The sequence below is a fragment of the Oncorhynchus gorbuscha genome, linkage group LG21 (assembly GCF_021184085.1).
Source record: "Oncorhynchus gorbuscha isolate QuinsamMale2020 ecotype Even-year linkage group LG21, OgorEven_v1.0, whole genome shotgun sequence".
In the NCBI taxonomy this organism is placed as follows: Eukaryota; Metazoa; Chordata; class Actinopteri; order Salmoniformes; family Salmonidae; genus Oncorhynchus; species Oncorhynchus gorbuscha.
The window spans coordinates 13110432-13132514 of NC_060193.1; the positions used below are offsets into that span (position 1 = coordinate 13110432).

At 43.9% G+C, this 22083-nt stretch overlaps 1 protein-coding gene across 1 annotated transcript in view; it reads left to right on the plus strand.

The window, feature by feature from the left end:
- Positions 1–22083, plus strand: part of LOC124008878 (IgGFc-binding protein-like) — a 78992-nt gene that overhangs the window by 45352 nt on the left and 11557 nt on the right. The window contains exons 62-72 of the mRNA XM_046320475.1: positions 3670–3846; positions 4480–4682; positions 5836–5980; positions 7342–7439; positions 9031–9174; positions 10353–10517; positions 12338–12465; positions 15069–15340; positions 15966–16174; positions 19919–20063; positions 20272–20519. Of these exons, the coding sequence (XP_046176431.1) occupies positions 3670–3846; positions 4480–4682; positions 5836–5980; positions 7342–7439; positions 9031–9174; positions 10353–10517; positions 12338–12465; positions 15069–15340; positions 15966–16174; positions 19919–20063; positions 20272–20519 (1934 nt within the window). The remainder of the gene's footprint in view (positions 1–3669; positions 3847–4479; positions 4683–5835; positions 5981–7341; positions 7440–9030; positions 9175–10352; positions 10518–12337; positions 12466–15068; positions 15341–15965; positions 16175–19918; positions 20064–20271; positions 20520–22083) is intronic.

Here is a 22083-nt window from a genome sequence, read left to right on the forward strand (position 1 = left end):
GAAAACCTGTGTGTCTTCTGTGTGGAGAAAGTGTGGCGGTACTGAAAGAGTATAATCTGAGACGACATTATGAAACGAAACACGCGGACAAAAACAAGAATATGGACATGGAACAAAGGCTACAAAAGGCAGAGGAATTAAAACGAGGCCTCAAATCTCGACAGGCTCTGTTCAAAAAAGCCAAATCACAAGGCCAGGCTGCTGTCAAGGCCAGTTTTATTTTGGCAGAAGAGATCGCTAAATCAGCCCGGCCATTTACGGAGGGGGATTTCATCAAAAACTGCATGATTAAAGTTTGTGACGAAGTTTGCCCAGAAAAAAGGCAACTCTTTTTAAATGTGAGTCTGAGCAGAAACACCATTGCCGAGAGAGTAGACCAGTTGTCCATCAATCTAAAAGAGCAGCTTGTGAAAAAGGGAAAAGATTTCATTGCATATTCCTTGGCTGTGGATGAGAGCACCGACATTTCTGACATTGCCCAGTTGTCAATTTTCATCCGCGGAGTGGACTCCAGCCTAAGCGTGACAGAGGAGTTTTTGGCTTTACGTCCTATGCATGGCACAACTACGGGGCATGATTTGTATGAAGAGGTGTCAAGATGTGTAAATGAGATGGAGCTGCCTTGGGAAAAACTCGTGGGTTTGACAACCGACGGAGCACCTGCGATGTGTGGACACAGGAGCGGACTGGTGGAGAAAATACGGGAAAAGATGCAAGAGGAAAACGCGACAGGTGAGCTGACAGCTTATCATTGTATCATACACCAGGAAGCGTTGTGCGGTAAAGCCTTGAAATTGGAGCATGTAATGAGCATCATCACGCGCACAGTTAACTTTATCAGAGCCAAAGGTTTGAATCACCGCCAGTTCAAGGCATTTCTGACGGAGTTAGAAACGGAGCATGGTGATTTGCCTTATCACACAGAGGTGCGATGGCTAAGCCAGGGAAAGGTGCTTCAAAGATGTTTCGAGCTTCGTGAGGAGATTTGTCTGTTCTTGGACAGCAAAGGGAAAGACACAACACAACTCCGAGACAAAATGTTTCTGTGTGAAATGGCTTTTCTGTGTGACATTACGAGTCATCTGAATGCAATGAACTTGCAGCTGCAGGGTCGGGATCGTGTCATCTCTGATATGTACAGTACAGTGAAGGCATTTAAAACCAAACTGACTCTGTGGGAGACGCAGATGCGGAAAGAAAATTTGAGCCACTTTCCCAGCTGCCAGACCATGAAAGAGAAGCTCTCTACCAGTGCGTTCCCGAGCGCACAGTTGGCTGATAAAATAGGTATGCTTGCCGCTGACTTTCGACGCCGATTTGCTGACTTTGAAGCACAAAAAAGCAGGTTGGAACTGCTCGGTAACCCATTTGCTGTTGACGTGGAAAGCTCACCACCAAACCTCCAAATGGAGTTGATTGACCTCCAATGCAATGATGCACTGAGGGCAAAATATGCGGCAGTGGGTGCTGCGGAGTTCGCCCGTTTCCTCCCCGACACAATGCCCCAGCTGCGCATCCAGGCTGCTCAAACGTTGTCTATGTTTGGCAGCACATACCTGTGTGAACAACTGTTTTCTTTGATGAACTTGAACAAAACATCACACAGAAGTCGACTTACTGCTGAACACCTCCACTCAATTCTGAGGATTTCCTCAGCTCAGAGCCTTACCCCGAACATTGATGAACTTGTGGAAAAGATGGGACACCACCAAGTATCACCCTCAACCTCAAACAAGTGAACATTACTGTGCAATCACATATTTAGAGTTTTTACTCAGTTCAAGTTTAAAAGTTAAAGTTTAATATTTGTTTTCACTGCATGTTACTTCTCCTTAAACAAAGTGTTGTTTTTGATTAATAGATTTTTGCACTTTATTTTATTGTATTTCAATCCAATTATATTTTAAAAATATTTCAGTTGAGTGGATGATAGAAAATTGCTATTATTGTTTTTTTTCTTTGAAGTAAATTTAGCCCACTTTTGCTAAAATAGAAAATATAGGCTACTGATGGTGCCTTGAATACCGGTTTCTTTCATTTAATGTTCATGTTATGGGGATTTTTATATAAAGGAAATTTGTCTTTTGTGTCTGTTGAAAATTAAAGATTACTGACAGAGCCATAAGAAAATATTGCTTTATTTATCTGATCATATTGGAATATATTTGTTAGGTTTTCAGTAGGTTCAATTAGGTTCACTAGACTATATGCGTCATTTAAAAATTTTTCAATGAACATTCGAACAGTCCGGCCCTCGGCTTGTAGCTAAATTTTTTATTTGGCCCTCCGTCCATTTGACTTTGACACCCCTGTCCTACATTGTCTTGGCTGTGTGCTTAGGGTCGTTGTTCTGTTGGAAGGTGAACCTTCGCCTCAGTCTGAGGTCCTGAGCTCTCTGGAGCAGGTTTTCATCAAGGATCTTTCTGTACTTTGTGAAACAGAATAACCTTACGTCCGTCCGCTCGCCCATAGCATCGTTACCCATCGCTCCACAAAAGCCGCGGCCCTTGCAGAGCATGGGGAACTACTACTTCAAGGTCTCAGAGCAAGTGACGTAACCGATTGAAATGCTATTTAGCGTGCACCGCTAACTAAGCTAGCCGTTTCAAATCCGTTACATTTGCTCCGTTCATCTTTCCCTCGATCCCAACTAGTCTCCCAGTCCCCGTCACTGAAAAACATCCCCGCAGCAGGATGCTGCCACCACCATGCTTCACTGTAGGGACGGTGCCAGGTTTCCTCCAGATGTGATGCTTGGCAATGAGGCCAAAGAGTTCAATCTTGGTTTCATCAGACCAGAGAATCTTGTTTCTCATGGTGGCGTGCTGCAGAAAAAGTCCCTCTGGAAAGTTCTCCTATCTCCACAGAGGAACTCTAGAGTTCTGTCAGAGTGACCATCGGGTTCTTACTCACCTCCCTGACCAAGGCCCTTCTCCCCCAATTGCTCAGTTTGGCTGGGCGGCCAGCTCTAGGAAGAGTCTTGGTGGTTCCAAACTTCTTACATTTAAAGATGAGGAGGTCACTGTGTTCTTGGGGACCTTCAATGCTGCAGACATTTTTTGGTACCCTTCCCCAGATCTGTGCCTCGACACAATCCTGTGACAGGGCTCTACAGACAATTCCTCATGGCTTGGTTTTTGCTCTGACTTTGTGGGACCTTATATAGACAGGCGTGTGGCATTCCAAATCATAATGTCCAGGCAATGGAATTTACCACAGTTGAACTCCAATCAAGTTGTAAGAAACATCTCTAACATGATCAATGGAAAAAGGATGAACCTGAGCTCAATTTTGAGTCTCATAGCAAAGGGTCTGAATACTTATTTAAATAAGGTATTTCTGTTCGTTTTTTTAAATGAATGGACAACAATTCTTAAAACCTATTTTTGTCATAATGGAGTTTTCTGTGTAGATCAATGAGGAAATGTATTTATTTAATCTATTTTAGAATAAGGCTGTAACGTAACAAAATGTGGGAAGAGTCAAGGGGTCTCAATACTCCAAATGCACTGTATGAACACCCTGTCTAGACTAAATCCTATGCTCAAACATATTTTCTTTCACCAAAACGGTTACATAAAATATACTACACAGAACTTGTAATGTATATTTCAGTCTCCCCCTTCACTAAAACCGTTTATCACCAATCATTCTCCATGGTTGTCCCAGGTATCTTCAAGCCGTGCCACACGGTGGTTCCCCCCAACATCTACCAGGAGAACTGTGTGTATGACCAGTGTGCTACAGGAGGAGAGACGGTGGCTCTGTGTCAGGCTATAGAGAGTTACGCTGACCTGTGTGCCTTGGCTGGAGTACCCATCGCATGGAGGAACAACACCTTCTGTCGTAAGTCACACACACACCTGTCGTAAGTCACACACACACACACCTGTCGTAAGTCACACACACACCTGTCGTAAGTCACACATTCACACCTGTCGTAAGTCACACACACACACACACCTGTCATAAGTCACACACACACACACACCTGTCGTAAGTCACACACACACCTGTCGTAAGTCACACACACACACCTGTCGTAAGTCTCTCACACACACACACACACACACACACACACACACACACACACACACACACACACACACACACACACACACACACACACACACACACACACACACACACACACACACACACACACACACACACACACACACACACACACACACACCTGTCGTAAGTCACACACCAAGAAACAATGTTTACAACTTCTCAACTTCTGTTGTAACACACACCTGCGTCTTCTCTATGTAAAACAGTAGGCAGTGCATCTACTAAGAAACCTGTCAATATACTGTAACATACTGTATCTGTATGTTACTGTATCTGTATGTTACTGTATCTGTAACATACTGTATCTGTATGTTACTGTATCTGTATGTTACCGTATCTGTATGTTACCGTACCCCCCCCCTTTATTGAGATGAACCAACATGTCCTCCATCTCTCCCCCAGCTCTGAAGTGTCTCCCAGGCAGCCACTACGAGCCCTGTGGTAGCGCCTGTCCCTCCAGCTGTCAGAACCCTACCTTCAACTCCACCTGTAACCAGCCCTGTGTAGAGGGGTGTGTATGTGACCTCGGACTGCTCCTCAGCGGAGACAAGTGTGTTCCACCCAGCCAGTGTGGCTGCACCGACGAGGATAACAACTATAGGCCGGTAAGCAAGAGAGTCACCGTTTTATCATTGCTTTCACAAAAGTCAATACGATGCCTGGAACTTGTGGGAATAACATAATATATGCCATTTAGCAGACGCTTTTATCCAAAGCGACTTACAGTCATGTGTGCATACATTCTACGTATGGGTGGTCCCGGGAATCGAACCCACTACCCTGGCGTTACAAGCACCAAGCACCATGCTCTACCAACTGAGCTACAGAAGGATAGCTCAGTGGTGTATTGTGGATATATTATAGACTGTGTGGTGTATTGTGGATATATTATAGACTGTGTGGTGTATTGTGGATATATTATAGACTGTGTGGTGTATTGTGGATATATTATAGTCTGTGTGGTGTATTGTGGATATATTATAGACTGTGTGGTGTATTGTGTTCATAGTGGATATATTATAGACTGTGTGGTGTATTGTGGCTATATTATAGACTGTGTGGTGTATTGTGGATATATTATAGACTGTGTGGTGTATTGTGGATATATTATAGACTGTGTGGTGTATTGTGTTCATAGTGGATATATTATAGACTGTGTGGTGTATTGTGGATATATTATAGACTGTGTGGTGTATTGTGGATATATTATAGACTGTGTGGTGTAGTGTGTTCATAGTGGATATATTATAGACTGTGTGGTGTATTGTGGATATATTATAGACTGTGTGGTGTATTGTGGATATATTATAGACTGTGTGGTGTAGTGTGTTCATAGTGGATATATTATAGACTGTGTGGTGTATTGTGGATATATTATAGACTGTGTGGTGTATTGTGTTCATAGTGGATATATTATAGACTGTGTGGTGTATTGTGTTCATAGTGGATATATTATAGACTGTGTGGTGTATTGTGGATATATTATAGTCTGTGTGGTGTATTGTGGATATACTATAGACTGTGTGGTGTATTGTGTTCATAGTGGATATATTATAGACTGTGTGGTGTATTGTGTTCATAGTGGATATATAAACATAAACTAGAGTTCAAGTCATCTCATAAACCGTTTGAAATAGTTTAAGTTTGAGCCTCTGTTTCAAAAGCACAGCTTAGTTTTTTGCACTCTACATTTGGTAGACTATGTTTAAGGCTAGCTCATATTGTTGAGGCAGATTTGTTTGTCTGTGCATGTCCTAGGTGGGAGACAGTTGGTTCACTGAGCTGGACTGTTCGGAGCGTTGTAGGTGTAACCCTGGCAGCAACATTACCTGTGAGCCGTGGCAGTGTAGCCCCGCCCAGGAGTGTAAGGTGTTGGAGGGAGAGCTGGGATGTTTCTCAACAGGTAAATACTACACCCACTGTAGACCTTTAACATCCTTCAAATATCATGTCACTATTATCAGGCTCAGTTGTCTTTGTTCTATATTTCACAAATGTTACTGGGACAAAAACATATCATTGATAGTTTTTAGCCCATCAAACTCAGCAACACTTTGTGAATTCACTATCTCTGTCCTTTCTATAGGGTTGGCTGTGAATTCCCTATATCTGTCCTTTCCATAGGTTTGGCTGTGATTACACTATCTCTGCCCTTTCTATAGGTTTGGCTGTGATTACACTATCTCTGCCCTTTCTATAGGTTTGGCTGTGATTACACTATCTCTGTCCTTTCCATAGGGTTGGCTGTGAATTCACTATCTCTGTCCTTTCTATAGGTTTGGCTGTGAATTCACTATCTCTGTCCTTTCTATAGGGTTGGCTGTGAATTCACTATCTCTGTCCTTTCTATAGGTTTGGCTGTGAATTCACTATCTCTGTCCTTTCTGTAGGTTTGGCTGTGAATTCACTATCTCTGTCCTTTCTATAGGTTTGGCTGTGAATTCACTATCTCTGTCCTTTCTATAGGTTTGGCTGTGAATTCACTATCTCTGTCCTTTCTGTAGGTTTGGCTGTGAATTCACTATCTCTGTCCTTTCTATAGGTTTGGCTGTGAATTCACTATCTCTGTCCTTTCTATAGGTTTGGCTGTGAATTCACTATCTCTGTCCTTTCTATAGGTTTGGCTGTGAATTCACTATCTCTGTCCTTTCTATAGGTTTGGCTGTGAATTCACTATCTCTGTCCTTTCTATAGGTTTGGCTGTGAATTCACTATCTCTGTCCTTTCTATAGGGTTGGCTGTGAATTCACTATCTCTGTCCTTTCTATAGGTTTGGCTGTGAATTCACTATCTCTGTCCTTTCTATAGGTTTGGCTGTGAATTCACTATTTCTGTCCTTTCTGTAGGTTTGGCTGTGAATTCACTATCTCTGTCCTTTCTATAGGTTTGGCTGTGAATTCACTATCTCTGTCCTTTCTATAGGTTTGGCTGTGAATTCACTATCTCTGTCCTTTCTGTAGGTTTGGCTGTGAATTCACTATCTCTGTCCTTTCTATAGGTTTGGCTGTGAATTCACTATCTCTGTCCTTTCTATAGGTTTGGCTGTGAATTCACTATCTCTGTCCTTTCTATAGGTTTGGCTGTGAATTCACTATCTCTGTCCTTTCTATAGGTTTGGCTGTGAATTCACTATCTCTGTCCTTTCTATAGGTTTGGCTGTGAATTCACTATCTCTGTCCTTTCTATAGGGTTGGCTGTGAATTCACTATCTCTGTCCTTTCTATAGGTTTGGCTGTGAATTCACTATCTCTGTCCTTTCTATAGGTTTGGCTGTGTGTCATGTGTCTGGAGATCCTCACTACTACACCTTCGACGCTGTCATGCACACCTTTATGGGTACCTGTACCTACACCCTGGTAGAGGTGAGTAATGTCATCTCCCTCCATCCCTCCCTCCATCCCTGTCTCTCTCTCTCTCTCCCTCCATCCCTCCCTCCATCCCCATCCCCGTCTCTCTCCCTCCATCCCTCCCTCCATCCCCATCCCCGTCTCTCTCCCTCCATCCATCCCTCCATCCCCATCCCCGTCTCTCTCCCTCCATCCCTCCCTCCATCCCCATCCCCGTCTCTCTCCCTCCATCCCTCCCTCCCCATCCCCGTCTCTCTCCCTCCATCCCCCCTCCCCATCCCCGTCTCTCTCCCTCCATCCCTCCCTCCATCCCCATCCCCGTCTCTCTCCCTCCATCCCTCCCTCCATCCCCATCCCCGTCTCTCTCCCTCCATCCCTCCCTCCATCCCCATCCCCGTCTCTCTCCCTCCATCCCTCCCTCCATCCCCATCCCCGTCTCTCTCCCTCCATCCCTCCCTCCATCCCCATCCCAGTCTCTCTCCCTCCATCCCTCCCTCCATCCCCATCCCCGTCTCTCTCCCTCCATCCCTCCCTCCATCCCCATCCCCGTCTCTCTCCCTCCATCCCTCCCTACATCCCTGTTTCTTTGTCTCTCTCTCTCTCTCTCTCTCCATTCCCATCTCTCCTTCCCTCTCTCCCTCCATCCCTCCCTCCATCCCCATCCCCGTCTCTCTCCCTCCATCCCTCCCTCCATCCCCATCCCCGTCTCTCTCCCTCCATCCCTGTTTCTTTGTCTCTCTCTCTCTCTCTCCATTCCCATCTCTCCTTCCCTCTCTCCCTCCATCCCTCCCTCCCCATCTCTCTCTCTCATCCATCCCTCCCTCCATCCCCATCCCCGTCTCTCTCCCTCCATCCCTCCCTCCCCCTCCATCCCCATCCCCGTCTCTCTCCCTCCATCCCTCCCTCCATCCCCATCCCCGTCTCTCTCCCTCCATCCATCCCTCCATCCCTGTTTCTTTGTCTCTCTCTCTCTCTCTCTCTCTCTCCATTCCCATCTCTCCTTCCCTCCCTCCCCCTCCCTCCCCATCTCTCTCTCTTCATCCCAATCTCCCTTTCTCTCTCCCTCCATTCATCTATCCCTCCCTCCCCATCTCTCTCCCACGCTCCCACTGTGTAACCGATCTCTCACTCCATCCCTCCCTCCTTCCATCCCTCCCCCTCCCTCCCCATCTCTCTCTCTCTCAATCCCAATCTCCCTTTCTCTCTCCCTCCATCCATCCCTCCCTCCCCATCTCTCTCCCACGCTCCCACTGTGTAACCGATCTCTCCCTCCGTCCCCCCATCTGTCTTTTTCCTTCCCTCCCTCTCTCGCTGTCAGGTGTGTAACTCCACCAAGGTAACTCCGTCCCTCCATCTCTCTCTCTTTCCTTCCCTCCCTCTCTCGCTGTCAGGTGTGTAACTCCACCAAGGTAACTCCGTCCCTCCATCTCTCTCTCTTTCCTTCCCTCCCTCTCTCGCTGTCAGGTGTGTAACTCCACCAAGGTAACTCCGTCCCCCCATCTCTCTCTTTCCTTCCCTCCCTCTCTCGCTGTTAGGTGTGTAACTCCACCAAGGTAACTCCGTCCCCCCATCTGTCTCTTTCCTTCCCTCCCTCTCTCGCTGTCAGGTGTGTAACTCCACCAAGGTAACTCCGTTCACCATCGTGGCGAAGAATGAGGAGCGCGGCCAACCAGAGGCGTCTTACGTGCACTCTGTTACAGTCTACCTTCCCAACGCCAACATCACGCTACAGAAGAGCCGCAGAGTTCTGGTGAGATGGAGGGAGGGAGTCCTTGGGGAGGATATATTACTGAGGGAGTCCTTGGGGAAGATATATTACTGAGGGAGTCCTTGGGGAGGATATATTACTGTTAGCTGTGAATCAGATTTCCCCAGAAAGTACAGCAGTTCTCTGCTTTGTCAAATTGTTTCAGTCAGATAGTAGTCACCGTTATGGTAAGTATTGGTCATTATTCATCGTCAACAATCACTATCCTCTCTATGAAGCTGGCAGGGGAGGCAGAGGAGACAGGGGTGACAGTGGAGACACGGGAGACAGGGGAGACACGGGAGGCTGAGGAGACGGGAGACAAGGGAGGCTGAGGAGACGGGAGACAGGCGAGACACGGGAGACAGGGGAGGCTGAGGAGATGGGAGACAAGGGAGACACGGGAGGCTGAGGAGACGGGAGACACGGGAGGCTGCGGAGACGGGAGACAAGAGGGGCAGGGGAGGCTGAGGAGACGGGAGACAAGGGAGACACGGGAGATGGGGGAGACACGCGAGACAGAGGAGGCTGAGGAGACGGGAGACACGGGAGACGGGGGAGACACGGGAGACAGAGGAGGCTGAGGAGACGGGAGACAAGGGAGACACGGGAGACAGGGGTGACACGGGAGACACGGGAGACGGGAGAGGCGGGGGAGACGGGGGAGATGAGGGAGACAGGGGAGACAGGAGACAGGGTAGACAGTGAAGACTGGAGACAAAATATTGTTTCTAGGGGGTGCTGATGGAGGTTGCCTATTCTAGTGAGGACGTCAGCACCGGCAAGCCCCTCCCTTGAACCGCCCATGGAAGCTGTGATGGTCTAGTTTGATAAACAATCACCCAGAACCTTACAGTGTATTATTAATCACCACTAATAGCCTCCTTCTCCCTTCACTCCCCCACCCCTCTATGTCTCCCTCCCCCTCTCTATAACCTCCTTCTCCCTTCACTCCCCCACCCCTCTATGTCTCCCTCCCCTCTCTATAACCTCCTTCTCCCTTCACTCCCCCACCCCTCTATGTCTCCCTCCCCCTCTCTATAACCTCCTTCTCCCTTCACTCCCCCACCCCTCTATGTCTCCCTCCCCCTCTCTATAACCTCCTTCTCCCTTCACTCCCCCACCCCTCTATGTCTCCCTCCCCCTCTCTATCTTTCTCCCTCCCCCTCTCTTCTCTCCAGTTGAACGGGCACAGGGTGCGTACTCCTCTGTCCATCGATGTGGCCGGGGCCAGGGTCTTGAGTAGTGGTGTCTACATTCTACTGGACACTAACTTTGGCCTGAAGGTGAAGTTTGATGGAGTCCATCACCTGGAGATCATCGTCCCTGGAGAGTACTTCAACAAGGTACATCCAACTGGACCCAAACATTATAATGTTACTGTATGATGACGATACATATAATACCATGATCAAATAACAACCTTCTTTCACACAAACATGTCCTTTGCTGTCTCAAAATATGCACATCTTCAGATCAAAATGATACCGTGAAATGCTTACTTACGAGCCTTTAACCAACAACGCAGAGTTTTTAAAAAGTGAGTAATGTGCTAAATAAACGAAAGTAAAATAGTAACACAATAAAATAACGATAACGAGGCTACGGGGAGCGGTACAATGTGCAGGGGTACGTTTTAGTCAAGGTAATTGAGGTAATATGTACATGTAGATAGGGGTGAAGTGACTATGTATAGATAATAAACAGGTTAGTTGAGGTAATATGTACATGTAGATAGGGGTGAAGTGACTATGTATAGATAATAAACAGGTTAGTTGAGGTAGTTGAGGTAATATGTACATGTAGATAGGGGTGAAGTGACTATGTATAGATAATAAACAGGTAGTTGAGGTAATTGAGGTAATATGTACATGTAGATAGGGGTAAAGTGACTATGTATAGATAATAAACAGGTAGTTGAGGTAATTGAGGTAATATGTACATGTAGATAGGGGTGAAGTGACTATGTATAGATAATAAACAGAGAGTAGCAGCAGCATATGTGAAGGAGTGCGCTCGTGTGTGTGTGTGTGTGTGTGTGTGTGTGTGTGTGTGTGTGTGTGTGTGTGTGTGTGTGTGTGTGTGTGTGTGTGTGTGTGTGTGTGTGTGTGTGTGTGTGTGTGTGTGTGTGTGTGTGTGTGTGTGTGTGTGTGTGTGTGTGTGTGTGTGTGTGTGTGTGTGTGTGGTCCAATGACTGTACATGGAGCCTGGGCAAGATAAAATAACAAAACAATAATAAAGAAATCAGATTAAAATAAGGGGGTCAATGCTAATAGTCCGGGCAGCCATGTGATGAACTGTTCAGCAGTCAAATGTGGGTAGAAACTGGAGTGACATGGACACCAGGGGTATGGGTGCTACAGATGTGAGTTCTAGTCATTTAGACAGGTTACCTTGGTGTTGAGGGCCACAGGGTCTATGGTGGTCTGCTTGAAACATGTAGGTATTACAGTCTGGGTCAGGAAGAGGTCGAAAATGTAGGTGAAGACACTTGCCAGCTGGTCAGCGTATGCTCTGAGTACGTGTCCTGGTAATCTGTCTGGTAATCTGTCTGGTAATCTGTCCTGGTAATCTGCTTGGTAATCTGTCCTGGTAATCTGTCTGGTAATCTGTCCTGGTAATCTGTCTGGTAATCTGTCCTGGTAATCTGTCTGGTTATCTGTCCTGGTAATCTGTCTGGTAATCTGTCCTGGTAATCTGTCTGGTAATCTGTCCTGGTAATCTGTCCTGGTAATCTGTCTGGTAATCTGTCCTGGTAATCTGTCCTGGTAATCTGTCTGGTAATCTGTCTAGTAATCTGTCCTGGTAATCTGTCTAGTAATCTGTCCTGGTAATCTGTCCTGGTAATCTGTCTGGTAATCTGTCCTGGTAATCTGTCTGGTAATCTGTCCTGGTAATCTGTCCTGGTAATCTGTCCTGGTAATCTGTCCTGCTAATCTGTCTGGTAATCTGTCCTGGTAATCTGTCTGGTAATCTGTCCTGGTAATCTGTCCTGGTAATCTGTCCTGGTAATCTGTCCTGGTAATCTGTCCTGGTAATCTGTCCGGTAATCTGTCCTGGTAATCTGTCCTGGTAATCTGTCCGGTAATCTGTCCTGGTAATCTGTCTGGTAATCTTATCCATTATCTCTCTCTCTCTCACACTCTCTCTCTCTACATCTCGCCAGGTGTGTGGTATGTGTGGTAACTTCAACATGAACACGTCCGATGACGACCTGAAACCAGATGGAAAGCCGGCCAAGGACGTGATGGAACTGGGCAACAGCTGGAAGTCAGAGGGAGACTCAGACCCAGGGTCAGTCACCTTGGACCTCTTACCTTAGACCTTTAACCTCGGACCTTATTCATGTGCTACACCTGAAGGAAAATGATTCATATACAAGAACCAACTCAGTTTCCCACACATTGCTGATATGCAGATATCCATCTCTGTAGATCCTCTCCCTCCTTTCTCTACCACATCTATTCCACATCAAGTAACTGATGCAGTAGAATTACATTTAAAAAACAGATAAATATACACCTATTGGAACAGCGGGAACTGTGAAGCAACATAAACATAGACAAAAACACATGCACACACACACACACGAAAACATACACACTATAACATACACACGATAACATACACACTATAACATACACACACACACGATAACATGCACACTATAACATACACAGTATAACATACACACTATAACATACACACTATAACATACACACTATAACATACACACACACGATAACATACACACGATAACATACACACACACACACGATAACATACACACTATAACATACACACTATAACATACACACACACACGATAACATACACACTATAACATACACACACACACGATAACATGCACACTATAACATACACAGTATAACATACACACTATAACATACACACTATAACATACACACTATAACATACACACACACGATAACATACACACGATAACATACACACACACACACGATAACATACACACTATAACATACACACTATAACATACACACACACACGATAACATACACACTATAACATACACACACACACGATAACATACACACTATAACATACACCCACACACACGATAACATACACACTATAACATACACACACACACACACGATAACACACACACGATAACATGCACACTATAACATACACATACACGATAACATACACACTATAACATACACACACACACGATAACATGCACACTATAACATACACAGTATAACATACACACTATAACATACACACTATAACATACACACTATAACATACACACACACGATAACATACACACGATAACATACACACACACACACGATAACATACACACTAACATACACACTATAACATACACACACACACGATAACATACACACTATAACATACACACACACACACGATAACATACACACTATAACATACACCCACACACACGATAACATACACACTATAACATACACCCACACACACGATAACATACACACTATAACATACACACACACGATAACATACACACTATAACATACACACTATAACATACACACGATAACATACACACTATAACATACACACACACACGATAACATACACACTATAACATACACACACACACACGATAACATACACACACACACACACACACACACACACACACACACACACACACACACACACACGATAACATACACACTATAACACACACACACACACACACGTGATAACATACACACTATAACACACACACACACGATAACATACACACTATAACATAACACACACTATAACATACACACTATAACATACACACACACGATAACATAACACACACACACACACACACACACACACACACACACACACACACACACACACACACACACACACACACACACACACACACACACACACACACACACACACACACACACACACACACACACACGATAACATACACACTATAACATACACACACACACGATAACATACACACACACACACGATAACATACACACTATAACATACATACACACACACGATAACATACACACTATACACACACACACACACACGATAACATACACACTATAACATAAACACACACACACGATAACATACACACTATAACATACATACACACACACGATAACATACACACTATAGACAAACACACACACGATAACATACACACTATACACACACACACACGATAACATACACACTATAACATACACACTATACACACACGATAACATACACACTATACACACACACACACACGATAACATACACACGATAACATACACACTATACACACACACACACGATAACATACACACGATAACATACACACTATACACACACACACACTATAACATACACACTATACACATACACACTATAACATACACACTATACACACACGAGCACATGGATTTTCGGTTGTAGATGTGTGGTAGTGGAGTAGTGGCCTGAGGACACACACTTAATGTGTTGTGAATGTATTCTAATGTTTTTTTTAAATGTACTTGGCCAATATAGCATGGCTAAGGGCTGTTGTTAAGCACGACACACCTTGGCCGTGTACCACAAACCTCAGAGGTGCCTTATTGCTGCTATATACTGCAGTAAAAATAAATGTTTTGTCATACCCATGTTATACGGTCTGATATACCACGGCTGTCAGCCAATCAGTGTGGCTGTGTGGTTCGAGCCCTGAATGCTGATTGGCTGACAGCATTGTGCCTAAGAACAGCCCTTAGCTGTGGTATATTGGCCATATACCACACCCCCTTGTGCCTTATTGCTTAAATACATACCTCTCTCCTTTCATCTATCTAACCCATTTGTCTCTCTCTCTCTTCATCCCTCCAGATGCTCGCCAGATGAGCGTCCCAGCATCCACCCCAACTGCACGACAGAAGAAGAGAACCAGTACGAGACCCTGTGTTCTTCTGTTGTCCTCGGAGACAAGTTCAAGCCCTGCCACTCTTTACTGTCCCCAGAGGCTTTCCTGGGGAACTGTGTGTATGACATGTGTGAATACGACGGCATGCAGGCCACACTGTGTGATAACGTGGAAGCATATGCCCAAGCCTGTCAGTCAGCCGGGGTCACCATCAGCTGGAGGAACAATACATTCTGTCGTAAGTGAAGAGGGGAAGAGGGAGGAGAGGACAGAGAGGAGGTTGTGAGAGAGAGGGGAAGTGGGAGGAGAGGGCAGAGGGGAGGTTGAGAGAGAGGAGAAGAAGGAGGAGAGGTGGGAGGGGAGGTGGAGAGAGAGGGGAAGAGGGAGGAGAGGGCAGAGGGGAGGTTGAGAGAGAGGGGAAGAGGGAGGAGAGTGGGAGGGGAGGTGGAGAGAGAGGGGAAGAGGGAGGAGAGGGCAGAGGGGAGGTTGAGAGAGAGGGGAAGAAGGAGGAGAGGTGGGAGGGGAGGTTGAGAGAGAGGGGAAGAGGGAGGAGAGTGGGAGGGGAGGTGGAGAGAGAGGGGAAGAGGGAGAAGAGGGCAGAGGGGAGGTTGAGAGAGAGGGGAAGAAGGAGGAGAGGTGGAGAAGGAGGGGAAGAGGGAGGAGAGGTGGAGAGAGAGGGGGAGGGAAATGGGAGGGAGAGAGGGATGAAGAAAGTAAGAAAGAGAGGGTAAAGAGAGTGATAGAAAATGTGTGAAATCATCCCATACAGTATATTATGTACCAAGAATATATTGAACCAGCGTCATGTGTTGTGTTCTGGTTGTCTTCTAACCTCTCTCTCCCCCCTCCTCTCGCTCTCCCAGCCCTGCCGTGCCCCCCCAATAGCCACTACTCTGACTGCACGGCACCCTGCCCCCCCACCTGCTCTGACCTGTTCCCCACGCTCTGCCACCTGCCCTCTACCACCTGCGTCGAGGGGTGCCAGTGTGACGCCGGGTTTGTCCTCAGTGATGTGCAGTGTGTTCCTCTGGCCAAGTGTGGCTGTGTGGACAGAGTTGGAGAGTACCATGATGTGAGTCTGATTGGTACACACGCACACACACACACACACACACACACACACACACACACACACACACACACACACACACACACACACACACACACACTCACACTCACACTCACACTCACACTCACACTCACACACACACACACAGTCATACACACACACTCACACTCACACACTCACACACACAGGCTTCCTCTCATCAGATGAAATTACCTCTGTCTGATGTTACCTCTGTCTGATGTTACCTCTGTCTGATATTACCTCTGTCTGATGTTACCTCTGTCTGATGTTACCTCTGTCTGATATCTGATATTACCTCTGTCTGATATTACCTCTGTCTGATATTACCTCTGTCTGATATTACCTCTGTCTGATATTACCTCTGTCTGATATTACCTCTGTCTGATATCTGATATTACCTCTGTCTGATATTACCTCTGTCTGATATTACCTCTGTCTGATATTACCTCTGTCTGATGTTACCTCTGTCTGATATTACCTCTGTCTTATATCTGATATTACCTCTGTCTGATATTACCTCTGTCTGATATTACCCCTGTCTGATATCTGATATTACCTCTGTCTGATATCTGATATTACCTCTGTCTGATATCTGATATTACCTCTGTCTGATATTACCCCCGTCTGATGTCTGATATTACCTCTGTCTGATATTACCCCCGTCTGATGTCTGATATTACCTCTGTCTGATATTACCCCCGTCTGATGTCTGATATTACCTCTGTCTGATGTCTGATATTACCTCTGTCTGATATTACCTCTGTCTGATGTTACCTCTGTCTGATATCTGATATTACCTCTGTCTGATGTCTGATATTACCTCTGTCTGATATTACCCCTGTCTGATATTACCTCTGTCTGATGTTACCTCTGTCTGATGTTACCTCTGTCTAATGACAGAGGTAATATCAGACATCAGACAGAGGTAATATCAGACAGGGGTAATATCAGACATCAGACAGAGGTAATATCAGATATCAGACAGAGGTAATATCAGATATCAGACAGAGGTAATATCAGATATCAGACAGAGGTAATATCAGATATCAGACAGAGATAATATCAGATATCAGACAGAGATAATATCAGATATCAGACAGAGGTTATATCAGACCGGGGTAATATCAGACAGAGGTAATATCAGACAGAGGTAATATCAGACAGAGGTAATATCAGACAGAGGTAATATCAGACATCAGACAGAGGTAATATCAGATATCAGACAGAGGTAATATCAGTAATATCAGACAGAGGTAATATCAGACAGAGGTAATATCAGATATCAGACAGAGGTAATATCAGATATCAGACAGGGGTAATATCAGACAGAGGTAATATCAGATATCAGACAGAGGTAATATCTGATATTACCTCTGTCTGATATCTGATATTACCTCTGTCTGATGTCTGATATTACCTCTGTCTGATATTACCTCTGTCTGATATCTGATATTACCTCTGTCTGATGTCTGATATTACCTCTGTCTGATATTACCTCTGTCTGATATTACCTCTGTCTGATATCTGATATTACCTCTGTCTGATATCTGATATTACCTCTGTCTGATGTCTGATATTACCTCTGTCTGATATTACCTCTGTCTGATATTACCTCAGTCTGATATCTGATATTACCTCTGTCTGATATCTGATATTACCTCTGTCTGATATCTGATATTACCTCTGTCTGATATTACCTCTGTCTGATATTACCTCTGTCTGATATTACCTCTGTCTGGTCTGATATCTGATATTACCTCTGTCTGATATTATCTGATATTACCTCTGTCTGATGTCTGATATTACTCTCTGTCTGATATTACCTCTGTCTGATATTACCTCTGTCTGATATCTGATATTACCTCTGTCTGATATCTGATATTACCTCTGTCTGATGTCTGATATTACCCCTGTCTGATATTACCTCTGTCTGATATCTGATATTACCTCTGTCTGATATTACCTCTGTCTGATATTACCTCTGTCTGATATTACCTCTGTCTGATATTACCTCTGTCTGATATCTGATATTACCTCTGTCTGATGTCTGATATTACCTCTGTCTGATATTACCTCTGTCTGATATTACCTCTGTCTGATATCTGATATTACCTCTGTCTGATATCTGATATTACCTCTGTCTGATATTACCTCTGTCTGATATCTGATATTACCTCTGTCTGATATCTGATATTACCTCTGTCTGATATTACCTCTGTCTGATATTACCTCTGTCTGATATTACCTCTGTCTGATATTACCTCTGTCTGATATTACCTCTGTCTGATATTACCTCTGTCTGATATTACCTCTGTCTGATATCTGATATTACCTCTGTCTGATGTCTGATATTACCTCTGTCTGATATTACCTCTGTCTGATATTACCTCTGTCTGATATTACCTCTGTCTGATATCTGATATTACCTCTGTCTGATATCTGATATTACCTCTGTCTGATGTCTGATATTACCCCTGTCTGATATTACCTCTGTCTGATATCTGATATTACCTCTGTCTGATATTACCCCTGTCTGATATTACCTCTGTCTGATATTACCTCTGTCTGATATTACCTCTGTCTGATATTACCTCTGTCTGATATTACCTCTGTCTGATATTACCTCTGTCTGATATTACCTCTGTCTGATATTACCTCTGTCTGATATTACCTCTGTCTGATATCTGATATTACCTCTGTCTGATATCTGATATTACCTCTGTCTGATGTCTGATATTACCCCTGTCTGATATTACCTCTGTCTGATATCTGATATTACCTCTGTCTGATATTACCCCTGTCTGATATTACCTCTGTCTGATATTACCTCTGTCTGATATTACCTCTGTCTGATATTACCTCTGTCTGATATCTGATATTACCTCTGTCTGATATTACCTCTGTCTGATATCTGATATTACCTCTGTCTGATATTACCTCTGTCTGATATCTGATATTACCTCTGTCTGATATTACCTCTGTCTGATATCTGATATTACCTCTGTCTGATATTACCTCTGTCTGATATTACCTCTGTCTGATATCTGATATTACCTCTGTCTGATATTACCTCTGTCTGATATCTGATATTACCTCTGTCTGATATTACCCCTGTCTGATATTACCTCTGTCTGATATTACCTCTGTCTGATATTACCTCTGTCTGATATTACCTCTGTCTGATATCTGATATTACCTCTGTCTGATATTACCTCTGTCTGATATCTGATATTACCTCTGTCTGATATTACCTCTGTCTGATATCTGATATTACCTCTGTCTGATATTACCTCTGTCTGATATCTGATATTACCTCTGTCTGATATTACCTCTGTCTGATATTACCTCTGTCTGATATTACCTCTGTCTGATATTACCTCTGTCTGATATTACCTCTGTCTGATATCTGATATTACCTGTCTGATATTACCTCTGTCTGATATTACCTCTGTCTAATATCTGATATTACCTCTGTCTGATATTACCTCTGTCTGATATTACCTCTGTCTGATATTACCTCTGTCTGATATCTGATATTACCTCTGTCTGATGTTACCTCTGTCTGATATCTGATATTACCTCTGTCTGATATTACCTCTGTCTGATATTACCCCTGTCTGATGTCTGATATTACCCCTGTGCCAAAAGATCCTATCATCATTGTTTTTGTTACTGACACACTCCTAGAATCAACAGTCAGTCATAATCCTGACGTGTGTGTTCCAGGTGGGTGACTCGTGGTTGACGGACCACTGTGATGGCCAGTGTACCTGTAACCTGGGAGGCTCCATAACCTGCTCAGACGTTAAATGCCCCGGCAATTCTGTCTGCATTCTGGACAAATATGGAGAACTCTACTGCAAACCTGAGAGTAAGTCTCTCAATTCTACTCCCAATATTGGCAATATTACCTCTAATTCCACTAGTAGTACTAGTAGATACTATTACAGATACTAATACTCAATACTCACACAAACCTTGGCCTTATAACAGCCTATATTATCTTGCTGTATGATTGGAATGTTTCTACCTGCTCATACAGCTTTCTCTTCCCCTTTTCCCTCCCACCCCCTCTCCAGAGTTCAACAGGTGCAATATCCACGGTGACCCCCACTATCGTACGTTCGATGGGCTCACCCACCACTTCCAGGGCCCCTACACCTACACCCTGACCCAGGGTCACGACCTCCCCAGCTCACTGGTCGATCTGCAGGTGCGGGGGAAGAACGTCCGTCGTGGTGGCAGCAGGAAGGTCTCCTACCTGGATGAGGTGTATGTCGATGTCTACGGAGTCAGTATCCGATTCCTGCAGAAGAAAGTAGTACTGGTGAGTTGGATGGAACAACATACTGTATTAGGAGTGGATGGAAGAACATACTGTATTTAGAGTGGATGGAAGAACATACTGTATTTAGAGTGGATGGAAGAACATACTGTATTTAGAGTGAATGGAAGAACATACTGTATTTAGAGTGGATGGAAGAACATACTGTATTAGGAGTGGATGGAAGAACATACTGTATTTAGAGTGGATGGAAGAACATACTGTATTTAGAGTGGATGGAAGAACATACTGTATTAGGAGTGGATGGAAGAACATACTGTATTAGGAGTGGATGGAAGAACATACTGTATTTAGAGTGGATGGAAGAACATACTGTATTAGGAGTGAATGGAAGAACATACTGTATTAGGAGTGGATGGAAGAACATACTGTATTAGGAGTGGATGGAAGAACATACTGTATTAGGAGTGAATGGAAGAACATACTGTATTTAGAGTGAATGGAAGAACATACTGTATTTAGAGTGGATGGAACAACATACTGTATTTAGAGTGGATGGAACAACATACTGTATTTAGAGTGGATGGAACAACATACTGTATTTAGAGTGAATGGAAGAACATACTGTATTTAGAGTGGATGGAACAACATACTGTATTTAGAGTGAATGGAAGAACATACTGTATTTAGAGTGGATGGAACAACATACTGTATTTAGAGTGGATGGAATAACATACTGTATTAGGAGTGAATGGAAGAACATACTGTATTAGGAGTGAATGGAAGAACATACTGTATTTAGAGTGGATGGAAGAACATACTGTATTAGGAGTGAATGGAAGAACATACTGTATTTAGAGTGAATGGAAGAACATACTGTATTTAGAGAATGGAAGAACATACTGTATTTAGAGTGAATGGAAGAACATACTGTATTTAGAGTGGATGGAAGAACATACTGTATTAGGAGTGAATGGAAGAACATACTGTATTTAGAGTGAATGGAAGAACATACTGTATTTAGAGAATGGAAGAACATACTGTATTTAGAGTGAATGGAAGAACATACTGTATTTAGAGTGGATGGAAGAACATACTGTATTTTCAGTGAATGGAAGAACATACTGTATTTAGAGTGGATGGAATAACATACTGTATTTAGAGTGGATGGAAGAACATACTGTATTTAGAGTGAATGGAAGAACATACTGTATTAGGAGTGGATGGAAGAACATACTGTATTTAGAGTGAATGGAAGAACATACTGTATTTAGAGTGGATGGAATAACATACTGTATTTAGAGAATGGAAGAACATACTGTATTTAGAGTGGATGGAAGAACATACTGTATTTAGAGTGGATGGAATAACATACTGTATTTAGAGAATGGAAGAACATACTGTATTTAGAGTGGATGGAATAACATACTGTATTTAGAGAATGGAAGAACATACTATATTTAGAGTGGATGGAATAACATACTGTATTTAGAGTGGATGGAAGAACATACTGTATTTAGAGTGGATGGAATAACATACTGTATTTAGAGTGGTTGGAAGAACATACTGTATTAGGAGTGAATGGAAGAACATACTGTATTTAGAC